The following is a 15,677-nucleotide window of genomic DNA, read 5'->3' on the forward strand; positions in this document are numbered from 1 at the left end:
ATTATCAGACTCTCGGAAAGACAACTCTTATGTTTCTGAAGCTGGATTCTCTGACACAGCAGCATCTAAACTCTGTGAGCAGTTCTGGAAAGAAAAAAAAGAAGTCTTAAGTCTTTCCACTATTCATAGCCTCCACTCATTGGTGAAAAGCCCTTTAACAGAATTGTTTAGACCACATAACACCCACGAGTTGCAATTTATTAAAGTTTGGCAGTCTAATCACTGCAGACTTTTTCAGAGTTGATCCCCACAGTAACAATTATTTTCTGCTTTACTGACTCAGGGAAATTCATTCTAGTTTTTCTCCCCTTACCTCCCATCCACGGTTTTATTTCTATGCCGTGTTTCTTCACTCCCCTTTGTGCCTATTGTGCCTTTTGTGGTCAAAAAAACTACAGCGAGTATTTCCCCATGTTGCTAGTGGAGACTAGAATGGCCCGCATAATTTGTCCCCTTACATGCGGATCTGCCCTAAACTTTCCAGTTTATTTGTTTGGCCATACCGTTCAGTAAAACTAACTTGAAGTTGTGAGTCATTATCAGGAGCTTCTGGGTTTTCAGTGCGTCCCCATGAAATAGGGAGCAGAGGACTGCAATTTTTATGTGTTTATTGTAATTGCAGCAGTTACACAAGCCGTGTAACACAGTCAGAGCTTAGCACAGTGGCTGGCTCCAACCTTTGTGTAATTAAGGAACAGAAATCACAGGTCACGTCAGGAAACGGGATTTTAAAACCTAACAGGAGAAATTGTGGATTTTTCCCCCTCTCCCATTTCTCTTTTGAAATTAATTTTAGTCAGTTTTATGTATATGCTTTACACACACACATCTATATTTGAAAAACAGGGTTCCCCAAGATCTTTATAACTTTCAGTCCCTCTCTGAAACCAGCAGCTTTACTTCCAGTGCCGAGCCCTGCCTCAGCACCCCTCCAAAACGGCCGCGGCTGCCCCGGCGGCCCAACCAGTGAGCTGCTCCTAAATGATCCTTTTTGTTCAACATGGAGACAACCTCCCCCTCAACAAAGGAAAGGAAAACCTGGACGAGGTTCAGTCGTAAAAGCCGCCCGACCTAACCTCATGCTGGTGGCCCGCTTGCCCAGGGCTGACCCGCGGCCTTGGCCTCGCCTCCCGCCGGGAACCTCCTGGCCAGGCCCCTCTCCCCCACGCTGGCCCACCCGCGCCCCCAAACCACCACCCGTGGGGCTCAGGGTGGGAGGCTGACGGGGAGGCGGTCCGCACCTGGCCCGGCAGAGCCCCGCAGGTGCCGGTCCCGCGGAGCGCCTAGCCCCCGGGGCGAACGGGCTGCCCCCCCCGCCTCCCCGGCAGCGGCGGCGGCGGCGGCGGGATTCGAACCCGCGACGACCGGCCGGCCGGCGGGCGGGCGGGCAGCCCGCGCCGCTCCGATGCGGCGGCGCGGCCACCGATGGGCGGGGCGGGGCGTGCAGGCATCCCGCCGCGCCTGGAGGGGTCGCTGTGGCGACGGTGCCGCCCGCCGCGCTGCCCTCTCTGGGCCCGCCGGCGGAGCTCGGCCGACGGGCCCGGAATCTCCGAGTCATGCGCTTCGCGATTGGGCGACAGTTTCCCGCCGACCAATGGGAGGTGTCGGCTTGCAGTGACGGCCGCCCGCCTTCAGCGCCATCTTGCCGGTGGCGGGAGGAGCGGAGGAGCACGCCGGTCGGCCCGGCCCGGCCCGGCCCCGCCATGCCGCACTACCAGGCCTGGGAGGAGTTCACGCGCGCTGCCGAGAAGCTCTACCTCGCCGACCCCATGAAGGTGGGGTGGGAGCCGGGCCGAGAGGCCGGCCGGGCGGGCGGGACGGAAAAGCTCCCGCCGCCCGCGGTAGGCCCGGGGAGGAGCGGCTGTGGCGTGAGGCGGTGGGCGCCGTGCGGGGGCGGCTTCGGCGCCTTCGCTCCGTGTCCTGTGGCCCTCCGGGGAGGCAGACGGTCCTCTGAGACCCGGCGGGTCGCCCTCGCCGGAGCCCGCCGCGGCGTCTCCCAGGGACGGTAGCTGTGCCGCAGGCGCCGGGAGCAGCGCTGCCGAAGCGGCGGGGGCGGCCGGCGGTAACCGGTTGGAAGGGATTTTCGAGGCGTAGTTGCAGTGGCCTGCACGGGGGAGGCAGGAAGCAGCAGCAGGGAAGGGGCTTACTCGCTGCTGTCGCACCTGGCCTGCTTTTCCCACGGAGCAGGAGGAAATTCTCATTTAACGCCCCAAAAATGTCCGTAAGGGACGGTGTGTCGGGTGTTACCAGCCACAGGTGCGAACCTGGAGAACCGAACTTCAGAGACGTTGTGCTTCTTTACAGTGTACCTGTGCGTTAGAAACGGGGATTGAGGGCTCTGCTGAACAAAGAGTGTATCAACGATTTGTTTATTTTATGAGTCTACAACATCTAAGACTGCATCATTTGTCGTCCTAAAAAAATTAAAAGAAAGCGTTCATTAGCTCTTGCGTAGCATTGTTGCCTGCAGTGATGTTTCAGCCTGGAAGGTGTTTGCTTCCTAAATAGTAATTGCTCTAGGAACTAACTTCTTGGTACATTACTCCTTTTTGGTTCTGGTAACTTTTTCAGGAGTATAGTTTCTGCAAATGTTAAAAGTAATTTCAGTCTTCAGAAGAAGCGTTATAATTCAGCCAAAAAGCAGTACAGAAGGTAACATGGAGCTCATATGCCTGAGAAAACTTCATTAAAAAATACCTAGTTTTCCTCACCAAAAACAGAGGATGTGGAGGAACCTTCTGAAGTAGTGTTTAACATCTGCCCTTAATTAGCATAGGTGACCCCTTCATGTACAATTGCCACCTGTCTACTGATAATAAAATTGTCCTGGTTTGCCTTCTTATGTTCTGTAACATTCAATTAAATGAAAGAGGAGGGATGTCAGTGCAGCCAGGAGTTGCTCTTCTCCTTTTCTTAAGGGGTCTCCAAAGGCAATCTCTTCCTATCCATGGCAATAAACTCGTCTATTTATGAAGGAGTTTATATGGGTGTCAGAGTTGCAATACAAGTACCCTCCTTCTAATTTGCCAGAGAACTAGCTTGAGGACCTTTTGTATGTAACTGGGCTTGTCCAGAAACTGAAGGAAGAATAAGAATTGTGGGAGATGGGTGTGTGTTCTTTGTGAGCTGGTGAGGCTAGGTAGTGAGTGGTCTTGCCTTTTGTCGGAGCTGGTTATCTGTCGAGTCTATGCCTGCTGCTTGTGGCAGCCTTTCCTGTGCTTTTGGGCCTGCTCAGTCGAGAGATGTACAATTACATAGCTGTTGCGGTTAGAAGATGACTGTTTGTTAAACAAGAAGGGTAAATCTGTCATGAGATCCATCTTGGAGCAGGAATTTCAAAATATATTTTGTAGTCAAGGAGGTTGTTGACCCTTAGCACAGGTGACTCTGTACAACAAAGACCTGTTTATGGTGCAAGTTCGGAATGTTCTCAGAAGGACACCTTGCTTTGTTTCTAGTTACTGATGCTAGCTGAGGCTAGAAATAATAGATAGAAAGTCCCTGTGGCCAGCTCTGCATTCAGGAGGAAGCATTTAATGCTTGGTCAGTTGCTGAGGATGTGATTTTTATCACTGTGGCTTTGAGAACTTTGGTGATTTGAGAGTCCGGAGGGACTGTGGATAGGTTAAAGCTTAGGGCAGGTGACTACAGTAGGAACTGTTTTAGTGAGAAGTTGAATGCTTGCTTTCAGTCTTCAAATTTAGCCTTTTTGAGTCTTGAAAGCAATTTAATTTGAAAGAACTCTCTTCAGTCCTCTGATTTTAATTACTCTGAAAGTGTTACTCTTTGTATCTTCCCTTTCCACTTGCAAAAACATCAGAACACCAAATCTGTCTGCAGGCTGCAGTGCAGCTATTGAAATAACTGTAGTGACTGGAAATATGATGACTTTTACATAATAGTTTAGGTACTGTAGAAGACATAGTAGTAACGTTGAGCCGACCCCACTTAATCCCTTTCAAGTCTTCATGTAGAATTATTTTTTTCTTTAGGTGTTTCAAGTTTATAAGCACAAGCTTCCAGTTAGTTTTTCTGAAGTGTGATAAATGGCGAGGGGGTGTCTTGTATTGACATGACTTTCGTAGTTTATCTTACCTGTCACTGAGGTCTCTGCAGCTGTCCTTGGGCATGTTCAAAACCACTGTAAATACAGCAATGTTAAGCTGTCTGATGTTGCTGTAGTACCAGTTTAACATGTTAAGCAGGAAAATGTGATGGTTCAACTTCCACACCAGGTTTGAGAACTTAACTTCCACACCATTCTGGCTGTCGGATTAGTGGCCACCAGAGCTGCGGACCACCACAAAGGTGGTGAAAATGTGAAGCAGTACATAATTATAATGAAAAGTAGTCTGAATTTGGGCAGATTTCCCTCAGATGTGTTCTGAGAATTGTTAGCTATAGATGTTAATTCTTAAAATGTTTGTCATTTCAGGTGCGGGTTGTTCTCAAATACCGACATTGTGATGGGAACCTCTGTATCAAAGTAACGGATGATGTGGCTGTAAGTACAGAATATATTCCCCTTTCAGGGCTTATTGTACCTCTTGTGGACTTGCATTTTGCTGTCAGTCAACTTGGGAGCTCTTAGCCATTGCCTTGAGAGTGCCTAACAGTTTTCTAAAAACATGTGTTCAGCCTTCCCTAGTTGCTGTGTCTGTGACTGACATTGACCTGTGGTTCAACTCTGTGCAGTCCAGGAGAAGTTCTAACAATTCAGTTTTCTTTATGGGTGCCAACATAATTATTTTGGGATTCTATGCAAACAAGGAAAATGAGCAGTACAAAAATCTTGGACTCTCTGAAAATGCTTCATGGAATGACATTGGTAGCTTCTGCTGAAGCATTTCAGGAGCGTTTTCAAACAGATGTGTTTACTAGAGTGGTCCTTATTTGCTCAGAGTGGTGACAACTTCCAACTGTACGTTAAGCTCCTTCTTTGTGATTATGAGATGATGGAGTGATTATGAGACTGAACGACAAGATTCACTTGCAGTTCAGAGATGCCATTGCCTGAAATACTGTTATGGTGTCAGTTATGCGTTCAGTAAAAACTGTGGAACGTATACATAATATGGAATTCGGCTGTGTCCTTCCAAGGGTTGCTGTACAAGGAGATGGAGCAGCTGCGCTTATTGGTTGCCCTCGTTCTAAATGGCCTGGGATGGCACTTAGGAGCATGGGAGGAGTTAGGATGCATGGTGATGGGCAGCAGGTAGAAATGCATCAGCATGCATCAGCATATGCATGCTGATCTGCACACCAGCAGCAGGTTCTTGCTGCTAGTGATGTTATAACCAAGTTGCTGTTTTTCTGCAGTCCAGACTAAGCAACGGTAGTCTGCTCTTGTCTTCAGACTTGGAAAAAAATCAGATTTCTTCTTTTCCAGGAAAAGTAGTCTGGCATTGGTATTTCCAATACCTGGGAGAGATGTGAAACACCAATAATGGCACTTCCTGATAGGAGAATAGGGCTTAACATGGGTGAGATGTTGAGTATGGAGCACTGATAACAGGGGGAGGTGAAGGGCAATTTAATTGAAATCTTCCATCGGGGAAGTTGGAGTCAGGTGATTCATGAATGTGAACTCTTCAGTTACAGGCCTTCTTACCTGCTTCCAGTCACAGAAAGCTGTTAACACTGGTGGCGGGGCAGGGGATTGGTTTCATTTTGGGTTTTGGTGTTTTGGTTGGGTCTTTTCCTAAAGGCAGGAAGGGAAGTTTTCCTTGATGCTCAATCTGTAGAACTAATATAGCTAAAGGAAAAAAAGACCTGTTTTCTACTGTTTGTCTCTGAATTTAAATAGGAATTTAATGCTGGCAAAAGTTGCTGTGTTGACAGCACTGAAGAATGGAGCATTCTGGGTTTTTTCATTGTTAAATCAGCCTTGGCAGTCGTACTCATGCTGTACAGGTGTAAGGAATTACTTAGTCTGGAAAAGAAAAACCCACAAAAACGTAACTGGTCTTTCTGAGACAAGTCACTGGCATATTACTCTTGTTCCTTTTGCATTTACAGGCTTGTCACATGAGGGAGTTCCTTTTTATCGTCATCAGATGTGATGTTCCTTATTTAGGACTGTCTTAGAAACAGATTTTGCTTGGGGGAGGGGATCCCCTTCAGTGGAAAATGCTGAACTGATATGTCACTGGCAGTGTAACATTAAGGACTGTGAAAGGCAAAATAAACTTACTTTCAGAATATAGAGAATAGGAAAGTAATTTCAGGTTTAAAATCTGTTTCTGTTTTTAGACAACACAAACAGGAGTGTCTCTGAAGACAGCTTTAAACCCCAAGTTTTAGCATCTTTTTGGAGAGAGAAGAAACTAGGATAAATCATAAGCTTTCCTGTGTTCAAAATGGAAGACACGAGCCTTTCAGAGAAACTTAAATGTAAACACAGATGTGTGCGTATTTTAAAACAAGGTAGATAGGTGTTGGTGCTGTCTCATGGTAACAACATGCCACAAATGAACGTTTAAATACTTACTTTGGTTTGTGTTTTCCAAGCACAAATTTGTTGCAACTGTAAACAGGATAAAAACAGTTCAAGTGAAATCTGATGTTAAGCAACTTTCTCTTACAGTGTTTGCTGTATAGAACAGACCAAGCGCAAGACGTAAAGAAGATCGAGAAATTCCAGAGTCAGCTAATGCGACTCATGGTGGCTAAGGAATCCCGCAGTGCTGCCATGGAAACAGACTGAATTGCTGAAAATAAAACGAGTGCTCCAGTCATATTTAACTGGAAGAAAATATCTCTTGGATTTGAACGAATACTGGGACAGGAGATGCTTTTGTGTACTGAAGTGGACCGATGACAAGTCTGAAGCTTTTTTCCCCCCCAGATTCCGCTTTGGAAAACTAGGAAAATAAATGCTTTCAATTGAAAGCTTATTTATTTTTGGGAATCAAACAAGAAAACTATTCTTACACATTAGGTATGCTAAGAAGACAAGTAAATGTTTTACATCTACAGAACTTTAGTGTGAATTTGATGGGCCACAAGCATATTTCTGGAAAGTTACTATAAAATTTAATATAGATTTCATTGTGTTCATACCTTATGCTGATGTACTCTCACAGTGAGAAGGTTTATTAACGAGACTAATACTGTAGCATGATGACTAATAGATCTAATAATATTTACATAAATGATATACATCAGTGGGGTATAGAAGAATGGATGTTTTCAGAGCTGAAATGTTAAAATTGCCAATTTGTATTAGCACTGTCACTAGCAAGATTTTAGCTTTTAGTATTGATCTTGGTCATAAGCTGTGCAAGATCTGTGATGCCGTTTGTAGAACTGTTATATTGGCTGAATAATTAAACTTCTGTATTTTAAAATTAAAGTAAAACTTGGCTTGAATATTGCTAGAGATCAGTGAAAAACTGGGAGTTTATTTTCTGCTTGTGCAAATACTGTTATTAAAAAAGTCAGTGGCATTTTTCCATACTTGACCTATTTTATACTAGCAGGGGAGCTTTTCCCACCCTTGCTTCAGGCAGGGTTGAAGTATATCAGCAAGACAAATTCTAGAAGCTCTTGCCTATTATGTTAACAGAAAAAATGCAACCAAACGCTATTCAGATTCCTTATTTTAGCAGCTTGCTAACTGTGCATTTTCAAATGTTACATGTGGCAGATGGATGTCAGCCAACTAAATAAATGGATGAAAACCAGCTTAATAAACACTTAAATACCACTGTCAAAAATAGACCAATGTTCCTGTGGCTTAGACTTGTTTCTCATTGTTACCTCTGGTAGGGTGATGGAAGCCTTAATTGTCTTTTGCAAAGGCTTTTTGCTTGAAAAACCAGTAGCTGAAATTGATACTTGCTTTGACTAGATCTTGTATACTTAAAACCAGGTGAATATTTTAATGTAATTATGCTATTGGTATAACTAGGCTTTTCCAGGACTGATGTTTTGGGTTAAACCAAGCCACGACAGTAAAGCAGAACCTCAGAGAGACTTGTCTGTAGTGGCATTTAAATATAACAAAACAATCTACTTAAATAGCTACCTGCTGTCACTTACATAAAAAGAATTGAGCTACTCGGAAGCAGTGGAGTTCCCACATTTGCCAAAGGCTCGGAAAAAAACCCCAGGCTTGAATATTGCATCAGAGTATCCTTTCAGCTGAACATATAACGTTGCATATTGTTGGAAAATCCTGCAGTGCTAAATTCCCAGTGACTACTCAAATTATAGTCTGCAGGAGTGACTGGACTAGTACGTATATAACACTTTTCTTTTTGTATTGGCTTTGAAATACGAATAAATCCAGAGAGAAGGCTAAACTTTGTTCATAGTTTAATAAGATTCTGGTAACACTGAAAATTTTCCTTGATACTCCAAATTATTTTCTTAATATTTGCAATATAGTATATTAAGTAGGTAAGTCATTTTTGTCTAAAGCATTGTTCTGCAGTATGAATGGTTGCTACACAAAGTCATACAAGTGAAGGTTTAAGCTGTTAAATTGGCAGGTGAAAAGGCTGCAGCTATTTTAGTGTAATTTTTGGACATCTCTTATAGATTGTTTTGCATGTAAATGTCTTCTGTGATCTGAGGTACAGAAAGGCTTGAGTGGTATTTGCTTGGAGGTATTGTGCACGGAGGACAAAAATAAAAAGAGAAGGCTGTAGACAGAACCTTGGTGTACCAAGTGGCTGAAAGGCTTGAGCTATATACTTAAGCATATATAATTTAGGGAGAGGACTGTTATCTAGCAGAGGGGAGTAATTACAGTACTATATATATTAATGTAGCAGTTCTCAAGCAAGAGACGCAGGGAAATGGATTTCTAGTTTTCTAAATTCAGAATTTTTTTCTGTAAAACCATAAGGAAATATTAATGCTACTTTCATAAGAGTATGTGGTGTTAAGCTTGTTCTCCATATACTTGCAGAAAAACTAGTGCAGTTCTGTACAGTCATAATACACAAGAATACTGATAAATCTACTGCTTAACTTTTTATAAAGACAGGTGCTTCTTGCCTTTGTCCTGGAATTTTCAGCGACTTCAGTACTGTGTTCATGGGGTGGTAGAAAAGCTGTGAACTCAAAGGTCTGCTTTTTTGTGCTTATTTGTTGAGAGTGTGCATGTGTGCATATGTACACTGATCACTTTCCTAATAAACTTAAGTCCATCATATTGCCAGCTACTTGAACACGTCCACTGGTATGTGATGAGGAAATCGGCTTAATATGGCTGCTGCACCAAAGGGATGGTTGAACGCATTGCATGTGAAGCAGTGAATTTAGTAGCCCAGCATGTCAGCAAATGCTTCTGATCACCAGCTAGGAGTTTGTGCCAATTACAGGCTGCAAACAGGCAGCACAGGAGCAGACAGGCAATCTGTGATTATAGACAGGTAACCTTCTTTGCAGGAGAAGTGGAATGATCAAAAGAAAAGGACGTTTTCTCTTGCTATAGCTGGTTTTGTTGATGCACGTTAGTTACCTTCAGTAATTGTTTTGTGAGAATAGTTTAATAGAGAATATGGGTCTTGTTATTGCACAAAGAAATTGGATTCGTTTACCGATGGAATTTATTCTGGCTTTCTGGTGTTCTCACTTCCTGGATTCTTGAGTGTCTTTATTTCAATTCTTCCTTTGTGCACAGCACTTCAGCTTTGTGTCTGAGCTCTCTCTTATGCGCAACTACATCACTTCTGTTTTCCTTCAGGTTTTAAGCCTGAGCTTCTCTGTATGTAGTCCATTCTGTTAATATATTCTGGATTACAGGAAGATCCTTAAATTACCTGTAGAAGTGAGAATTTTGGTCACAGGTCTTCATTTTAGAGGGCCTTATGAAAGAGGCCTTTGTTTCCACTAAAATTCTGACCTAACGTTTTAGGAGTGACAGATTTATTCTGGAAAATTGGATGCTTTGGTGCCTGACTCTGTCAAATGGGAAATGCAACTGAAGCCAAGCAGGTGCTTTAAAAAATGTTTTACTTGTCAAAATAATTATATTTCATCTTGGTAAGTTCCTTCCTGCAGTATAAAAGTGGGTAATATTCAACACTTTACTGTAAAATAAATGTGAAGAAACCCTGGTTTCTGCCAGATGCGGTCAGTAAGACTTAGATGATCACTTATTACCATAGGCTGATCTTAAAGGATTACATCATCTGGAAGGTGAGTTAGCCCTCTTGCTATAGGCAGAACAAACCTTCTCACTTCAATCATCTTAATTAAGGATGGTAACATACTGTTGTTCCCCCAGTGCACCAGTGCTTTTTTCACTTCTGTTCCTGGCTTAGGGGAAGATAAAATTATAACACAGAAATGATACTGTAACCATATATTAAGTTTGAGATCTAAAGTGGAAAAATGAATATATAGCAAATAGGTGGGGTATAACTTATTCTCATGTAGACTGCAGAGTCTGCACAAGTCCCATTTCCTTCAAGAGTCTGAGCATTAGTGGGTGACCTTAGGGAGTAGGAGCTCAGCTGAAAACAATACTGTTCTTTGTACAGTGCTCTGTGCTGAGGTAACTTTTAAATCTAATTGAAACAAAGCTGGTTTGGTCAAGCATATCTAAGGAGTCTTCTTGGGAGATAACTTTCTTAAAGAATCTTCTCAACTTTTTAAAGGAAACTAGTCTATAAAGAACTACATCTAGTTTTTTGCTTAAGTGATTTGCTTTTCAAGACATGGGGGTGTCTGTTCTGAAAAGCTGATACCACTTTAAAGGTAGATGCTGTGTGACTCAGGAGTCAGGATAATGCAACTGTTTGTTTATAAAGATTTTATCTTTTACAAAGGCTTTGAGAGTCCAAGGACTGGTATTCAGATACAAGCAAGAGTTGAATTGTCTTTGTTGCTCTGGATGACAAAAACATGCCTTTCATCTCTTATTACTTTTACAATAAGTAGAGTCTTTAGACTGGCTTCCAGATAAACCTCCCCACCTCTATGCTGGGCTGAAGTATTTCATGTGAATTACTATGCACTGAAGGCAGATGTGGGCTTTTTAGTCTGTAGAAATGTTGGTTTTGAGATGAGAATGATGCTACGGTATTTTAGAAACAGATTACTTATTCAGCAGAGTACAGGGCGCAGTAGTTTGCTGCACCCTGCTTATTATGCAACCTTGTGTAGGTCCTGTAACTGTTCTAACAGACTAAATGCTCTCAGGAGAACGTGGGCTTAAACTGGACCATGTAAAACTGAAGTCTCCGAGAACTGAGCCAATAAAAACATGGTAATGGTGTGATAGCAGAGTTAACTGCCTTCATGCAAGTACAGGCCCTATTGTTGAATGTAGTCTTTGTTTCTGGTGAAGGTATGTGCTTATTTTCTTACACTGTGCTGAAGTTAGTTATAGGTGTGTGTACTCAGAGTCCTGTAATGGGAACGCAATTGCTTTCTGCCATTCTAAAAAAGTCTTAAGTCATGAGTGCCATCTCTGAGTGCTCTTCTCTGAAAATGCCCACTCTTCCAGCAAGAACCAGTGTGCTCAGCCCATTACTACTCTCCATACAGACTGTTCCTAGGTGTCGTGAATGTTGGTATTATGAAACTAAGAGTATAGTGTTTCTCTTAAACTGTAGTGTTGGTATTTATGAAAGCGTTTTCTATTTAAATCAAAACCAGCTCTGAGGATGTTTTGCTTTGTTTTTGTAGCAAGTTTTAAGGGATCACATTCTTCTGTCCCCTTTTTTGTGGTGATTCTTAGTCATTTTGTTAGAACTTAAAACTTTAGTCTTATCGAGAGGCGTGGGACTTCTTTCCTTTGAAGTCATGTTTGCGTGTTGGTTTCATTTTTTTGTCTAGTCCTTTTCTGAACAGATACCACTTCTAATCTGCATTGTTCTGCTTCTGAGCAGAATCTTCATGAGTATAGGCATGTGTTTACAGCAAGATTTCAAAGACTGGTTTCTTGGAGATGGGGTTGAGTTTTCTGGACACCTACTGAATGGCTTTGCTGGCTGGTAGTGAGCAAATGAGAATTTGCTGTTCTCATTGGCTAGCAAAAATACATATTTTGACTGGATCACTCATGCATGTAAATGCAGCCATCTATAATACAGTTCTGCTATCATTATGTGGCAAAAAGATGAAAAGCTTGCCTCAGGGCACTGACAAATGAGCTCTGGCAAACTCTGTGTGGCTTAAAGATGTTACCTCCCAAAGGCGTCTGCTCCTCTAAGGAGTCGGCAGGCAGGACAATGAACTAATAATGTCTCGGACATGTCCGTGTGAAAGTCAATGCCTTACTTTAAATTGCCATAAAAGATACCTTTTAAATTTTGGGGCAGGAGGGAACATGACCTTTTCAGTGAGTGATTGATGGTTGGGCTTGGTTTTATTTAGTTTTTTTAAACACATTTGCTGTGGCAATGCTACCATGTGGCTGAGGGCAGTTACCAAAGAAATAAACAGGATTCACCAGGGATTTTTCATTTGTGCCCACAGGCAAACCTTCTCTGTGTTGGTCACACAGCAGACCCACATAACATGGGACTATATTTAAATATGCGAATAACCAACTGTGTTTTTAACAGAGCAAACAGCTGCTTTGCAAATAGCTTCTTAACCACTGCAGCATATTCCCTGTTGATCAGCTAATAAATGTCCAAAGACTGGGATTCTGCACCAGCCTTGGTCAATGTAACAGCTGGTTGCTGATCCTTGGTGCCTCTGTTGCACTGATTCTAGTGTGCCTCACAGCCTCACCTGAATCATTTCAATTTATCAGTGCATCAGAAAGCTCCTTAATGTTCTTGAGAGCTGCTGGTTTTGTGTTCTGCCTGGTTAGTATGCTGAGATGGCTTCACAAAAGGTCAAATGAGTGCTGCAGGGGTGAAATGGAGAGGTTGAGAGCTCCTAACAGGGGTGAGGGGAGAGATGGGAGCGAAGGAGCCAGCAGTTAGATTGGCTTTAGGCTGCCATGGAACCACAGCCTAAATGACTTCCGCCTTGTAATTTCCCTGACTTGCTTGTAAAAAACTCCTCTCTGTCTGTGCTGGTTTTGGCTGGGATAGAGTTAATTTTCTTCATACTAGCTAGTATGGGGCCATGTTTTGGATTTGTGCTGAAAACAGTGTTGATAACAGAGGGATGTTTTCGTTATTGCTGAGCAGTGCTTACCCAGAGCCAAGGGCTTTTCTGCTTCTCACCCCACCCCACCAGCGAGGAGGCTGGGGGGGCCAACAAGGAGGTGGGAGGGGACACAGCCAGGACAGCTGACCCCAACTGTCCCAAGGGATGTCCCACACCATACGATGTCACGCTCAGCAGATAAAGCTGGGGGAAGAAGGAGGAAGGGGGGGATGTTTGGAGTGATGGCGTTTGTCTTCCCAAGTCACGGTTAGGCGTGATGGAGCCCTGCTTTCCTGGAGATGGCTGAACACCTGCCTGCCCATGGGAAGTAGTGAAGGAATTCCTTGTTTTGCTTTGCTTGCCTGTGCAGCTTTTGCTTTACCTATTAAACTGTATTTGTCTCAGCCCATGAGTTGTTTTCTCACTTTTACTCTTCCAATTCTCTCCCCATCCCACTGCGGGGGAGTAAGCGAGCAGCTGTGTGGTGGTTAGTTGCCAGCTGGGGTTAAACCACAGCACTGTCCCATTAAATGCTCTGTAATGTACATGCCATACAATATTTACTTAAAAACTGGTTATGTCTGAATTTGTTTCTGTATCGTTCTAGTTCATATGGATGGTACTGAAAGTGTGGAACCAAAGATTGTTGATTATTTGCTTCCTAAAGGCCTATAACACCCAGGTAGCCTCTCAAATGGAGTAACAAGAACTGAACACACAATAGAAGGTGAAGATTATATCATGGATTTATAAAACTGTGTTGTAATTCTTAACATTCCTAAAGTGCTGATTTTGGGCAGGGGTTTAAGAAGGGATCAGCATGTTGAAAGGCATATGCGACTGTAATAGTAACTGTTCAGTGTGCAGTAGCTCCAAACCAATAAATTCTTAAGGTGCCTCCAGAATACCTCCAGGTGACCAATCCCTGAAACACCTACAAATGCTGAAACATCTACTGGATATGATTTCACTGGTGGTGAGAATGGACTATTTTGATTTCACAATCCGAGTTTTCCTTCCTCATTCTTTTGACTTCTGTATTAAGCTTTCTTCTTTTCTGACTCTTCATTCCTCTCTTCTTTTTCATTTGTTTCTAAACTTACTCTCTTTAGATCTTTAAGATTTGTTCTGATTTTCCTTTATATAGTTGATCATGGTGACTTTTTGGTTGCCCTTGGGGGAAGAGGATTGTGACACAGTTGCATACATCTTCTGTTTGTGGGTGTTAACAGAGGATTTCGTTCTCAAATCTGAGCTTCAGTAGAGGGAGATTCTGCATTGTCACACTTGTGAAGAATATGTGCGTAGGTGTCACAGAATAAACTGCATGACCAACTTCCTGATCCAATAATAGTATAAGAAAATATTTCTTCTGGATTTCAAAAAGAGCACTTAGGCTTTAGCAAATGAGAAGATCCTTCAGCACAAACTCTGTGTTGGAATCTACCTAGACTGTAGCAATTCATTTACTTTCCTGTAATGCAAATTGCGTACTACTTGACATTGTTTTATTTGGCTGATGACTGCCTACGTGGCTACAGCTCATAATGATTAGATATCAGCAATTCTCCCTAATAATTTGTCATTAATACCTGTCTTTTTAAAAATCATTCCTTATATCATAAGATAAAAACTGTTCTCCAACCACATCTGTTGTCAGTTTCTCTGTGCTTATATGATTCTTTGTCAGAATTCTCTGCAGTTCCCCTCACACCAGTAGTCCCATAGGTTTCTATAATGGCCACATCCTCCCCCTAATTTCTGTTTGCTGTAACAAACTCCAGCTGCTTTAAAGGTGGATCTAATGCTGTGTAATATTCCTCTACCTAAGATCAAGACTCTGAAGCAAAAACAACTTTAAGGAATGCTGGACCATGGAATTGCTAATGTTTTCCATTTCTCTTATTTAGAATCAGAATATCTTGAGTTGGGAGGGGCCCATAAGGATCAGCAAGTCCAACTCCCTGCTGCTCTCAGGACTACCTAAAGCTAAACCATATGACTAAGAGTGTTGTCCAGATGCTCCTTGAACTCTGACGGGCTTGGTGCCATGACCAGTGCCCCAGGGAGCCTGTTCCAGTGACTGACCACCCTCTCAGTGAAGAACCTTTTCCTGATGTCCAGCCTGAGCTTCCCCTGATGTGGCTTCATTCCATTTCCTCGTGTCCTGTCGCTGGTCACCAGAGAGGAGATCAGAACCTCTCCCTCTGCTGTCCCGTCCCCCCCCCTCCGAATTTGTAGACTGCAATGAGGTCACCCCTCAGCCTTCTCTTCTTCAAGCTGAACAAACCAAGTGACCTCAGCTTCTCCTCGGTAAGTCTTGCCCCTGAGGCCTTTCACCATCTTGGGTGTCTTCCTATGGACACACTCTAATAGTATGATGTCCTTCTTACACTGAGGCACCCAAAACTGCTCATAGTACTTGAGGTGGGGCCGAGCCAGTGCAGTGTTGAGCGGGACAATCACCTCCCTTGACTGGCTAGCTATGCTGTGCTTGGTGCACCCCAGGACACGGTTGGCCCTTTTGGCTTTAGTGGTATTTGCATCTCTGTGTTTTGCTTTGATAGGCTGTGGTAGCTGTATAATTTTCACAATAAACAGCCAAAACAGTT

General features: G+C 43.2%; 1 protein-coding gene across 1 annotated transcript; it reads left to right on the forward strand.

Moving 5' to 3' along the window:
- The first annotated feature begins 1,605 nt into the window (after positions 1-1,605).
- Positions 1,606-7,722, forward strand: SRP9 (signal recognition particle 9). The gene is made up of 3 exons (XM_049833686.1): positions 1,606-1,775; positions 4,436-4,504; positions 6,587-7,722. The coding sequence occupies exons 1-3, from the start codon at positions 1,704-1,706 to the stop codon at positions 6,704-6,706; spliced, it is 261 nt and encodes an 86-aa protein (XP_049689643.1). The 5' UTR covers positions 1,606-1,703; the 3' UTR covers positions 6,707-7,722.
- The last annotated feature ends 7,955 nt before the right edge of the window (positions 7,723-15,677 follow it).

This window comes from Accipiter gentilis, chromosome 30 (assembly GCF_929443795.1).
Source record: "Accipiter gentilis chromosome 30, bAccGen1.1, whole genome shotgun sequence".
NCBI classification, from domain to species: Eukaryota; Metazoa; Chordata; class Aves; order Accipitriformes; family Accipitridae; genus Astur; species Astur gentilis.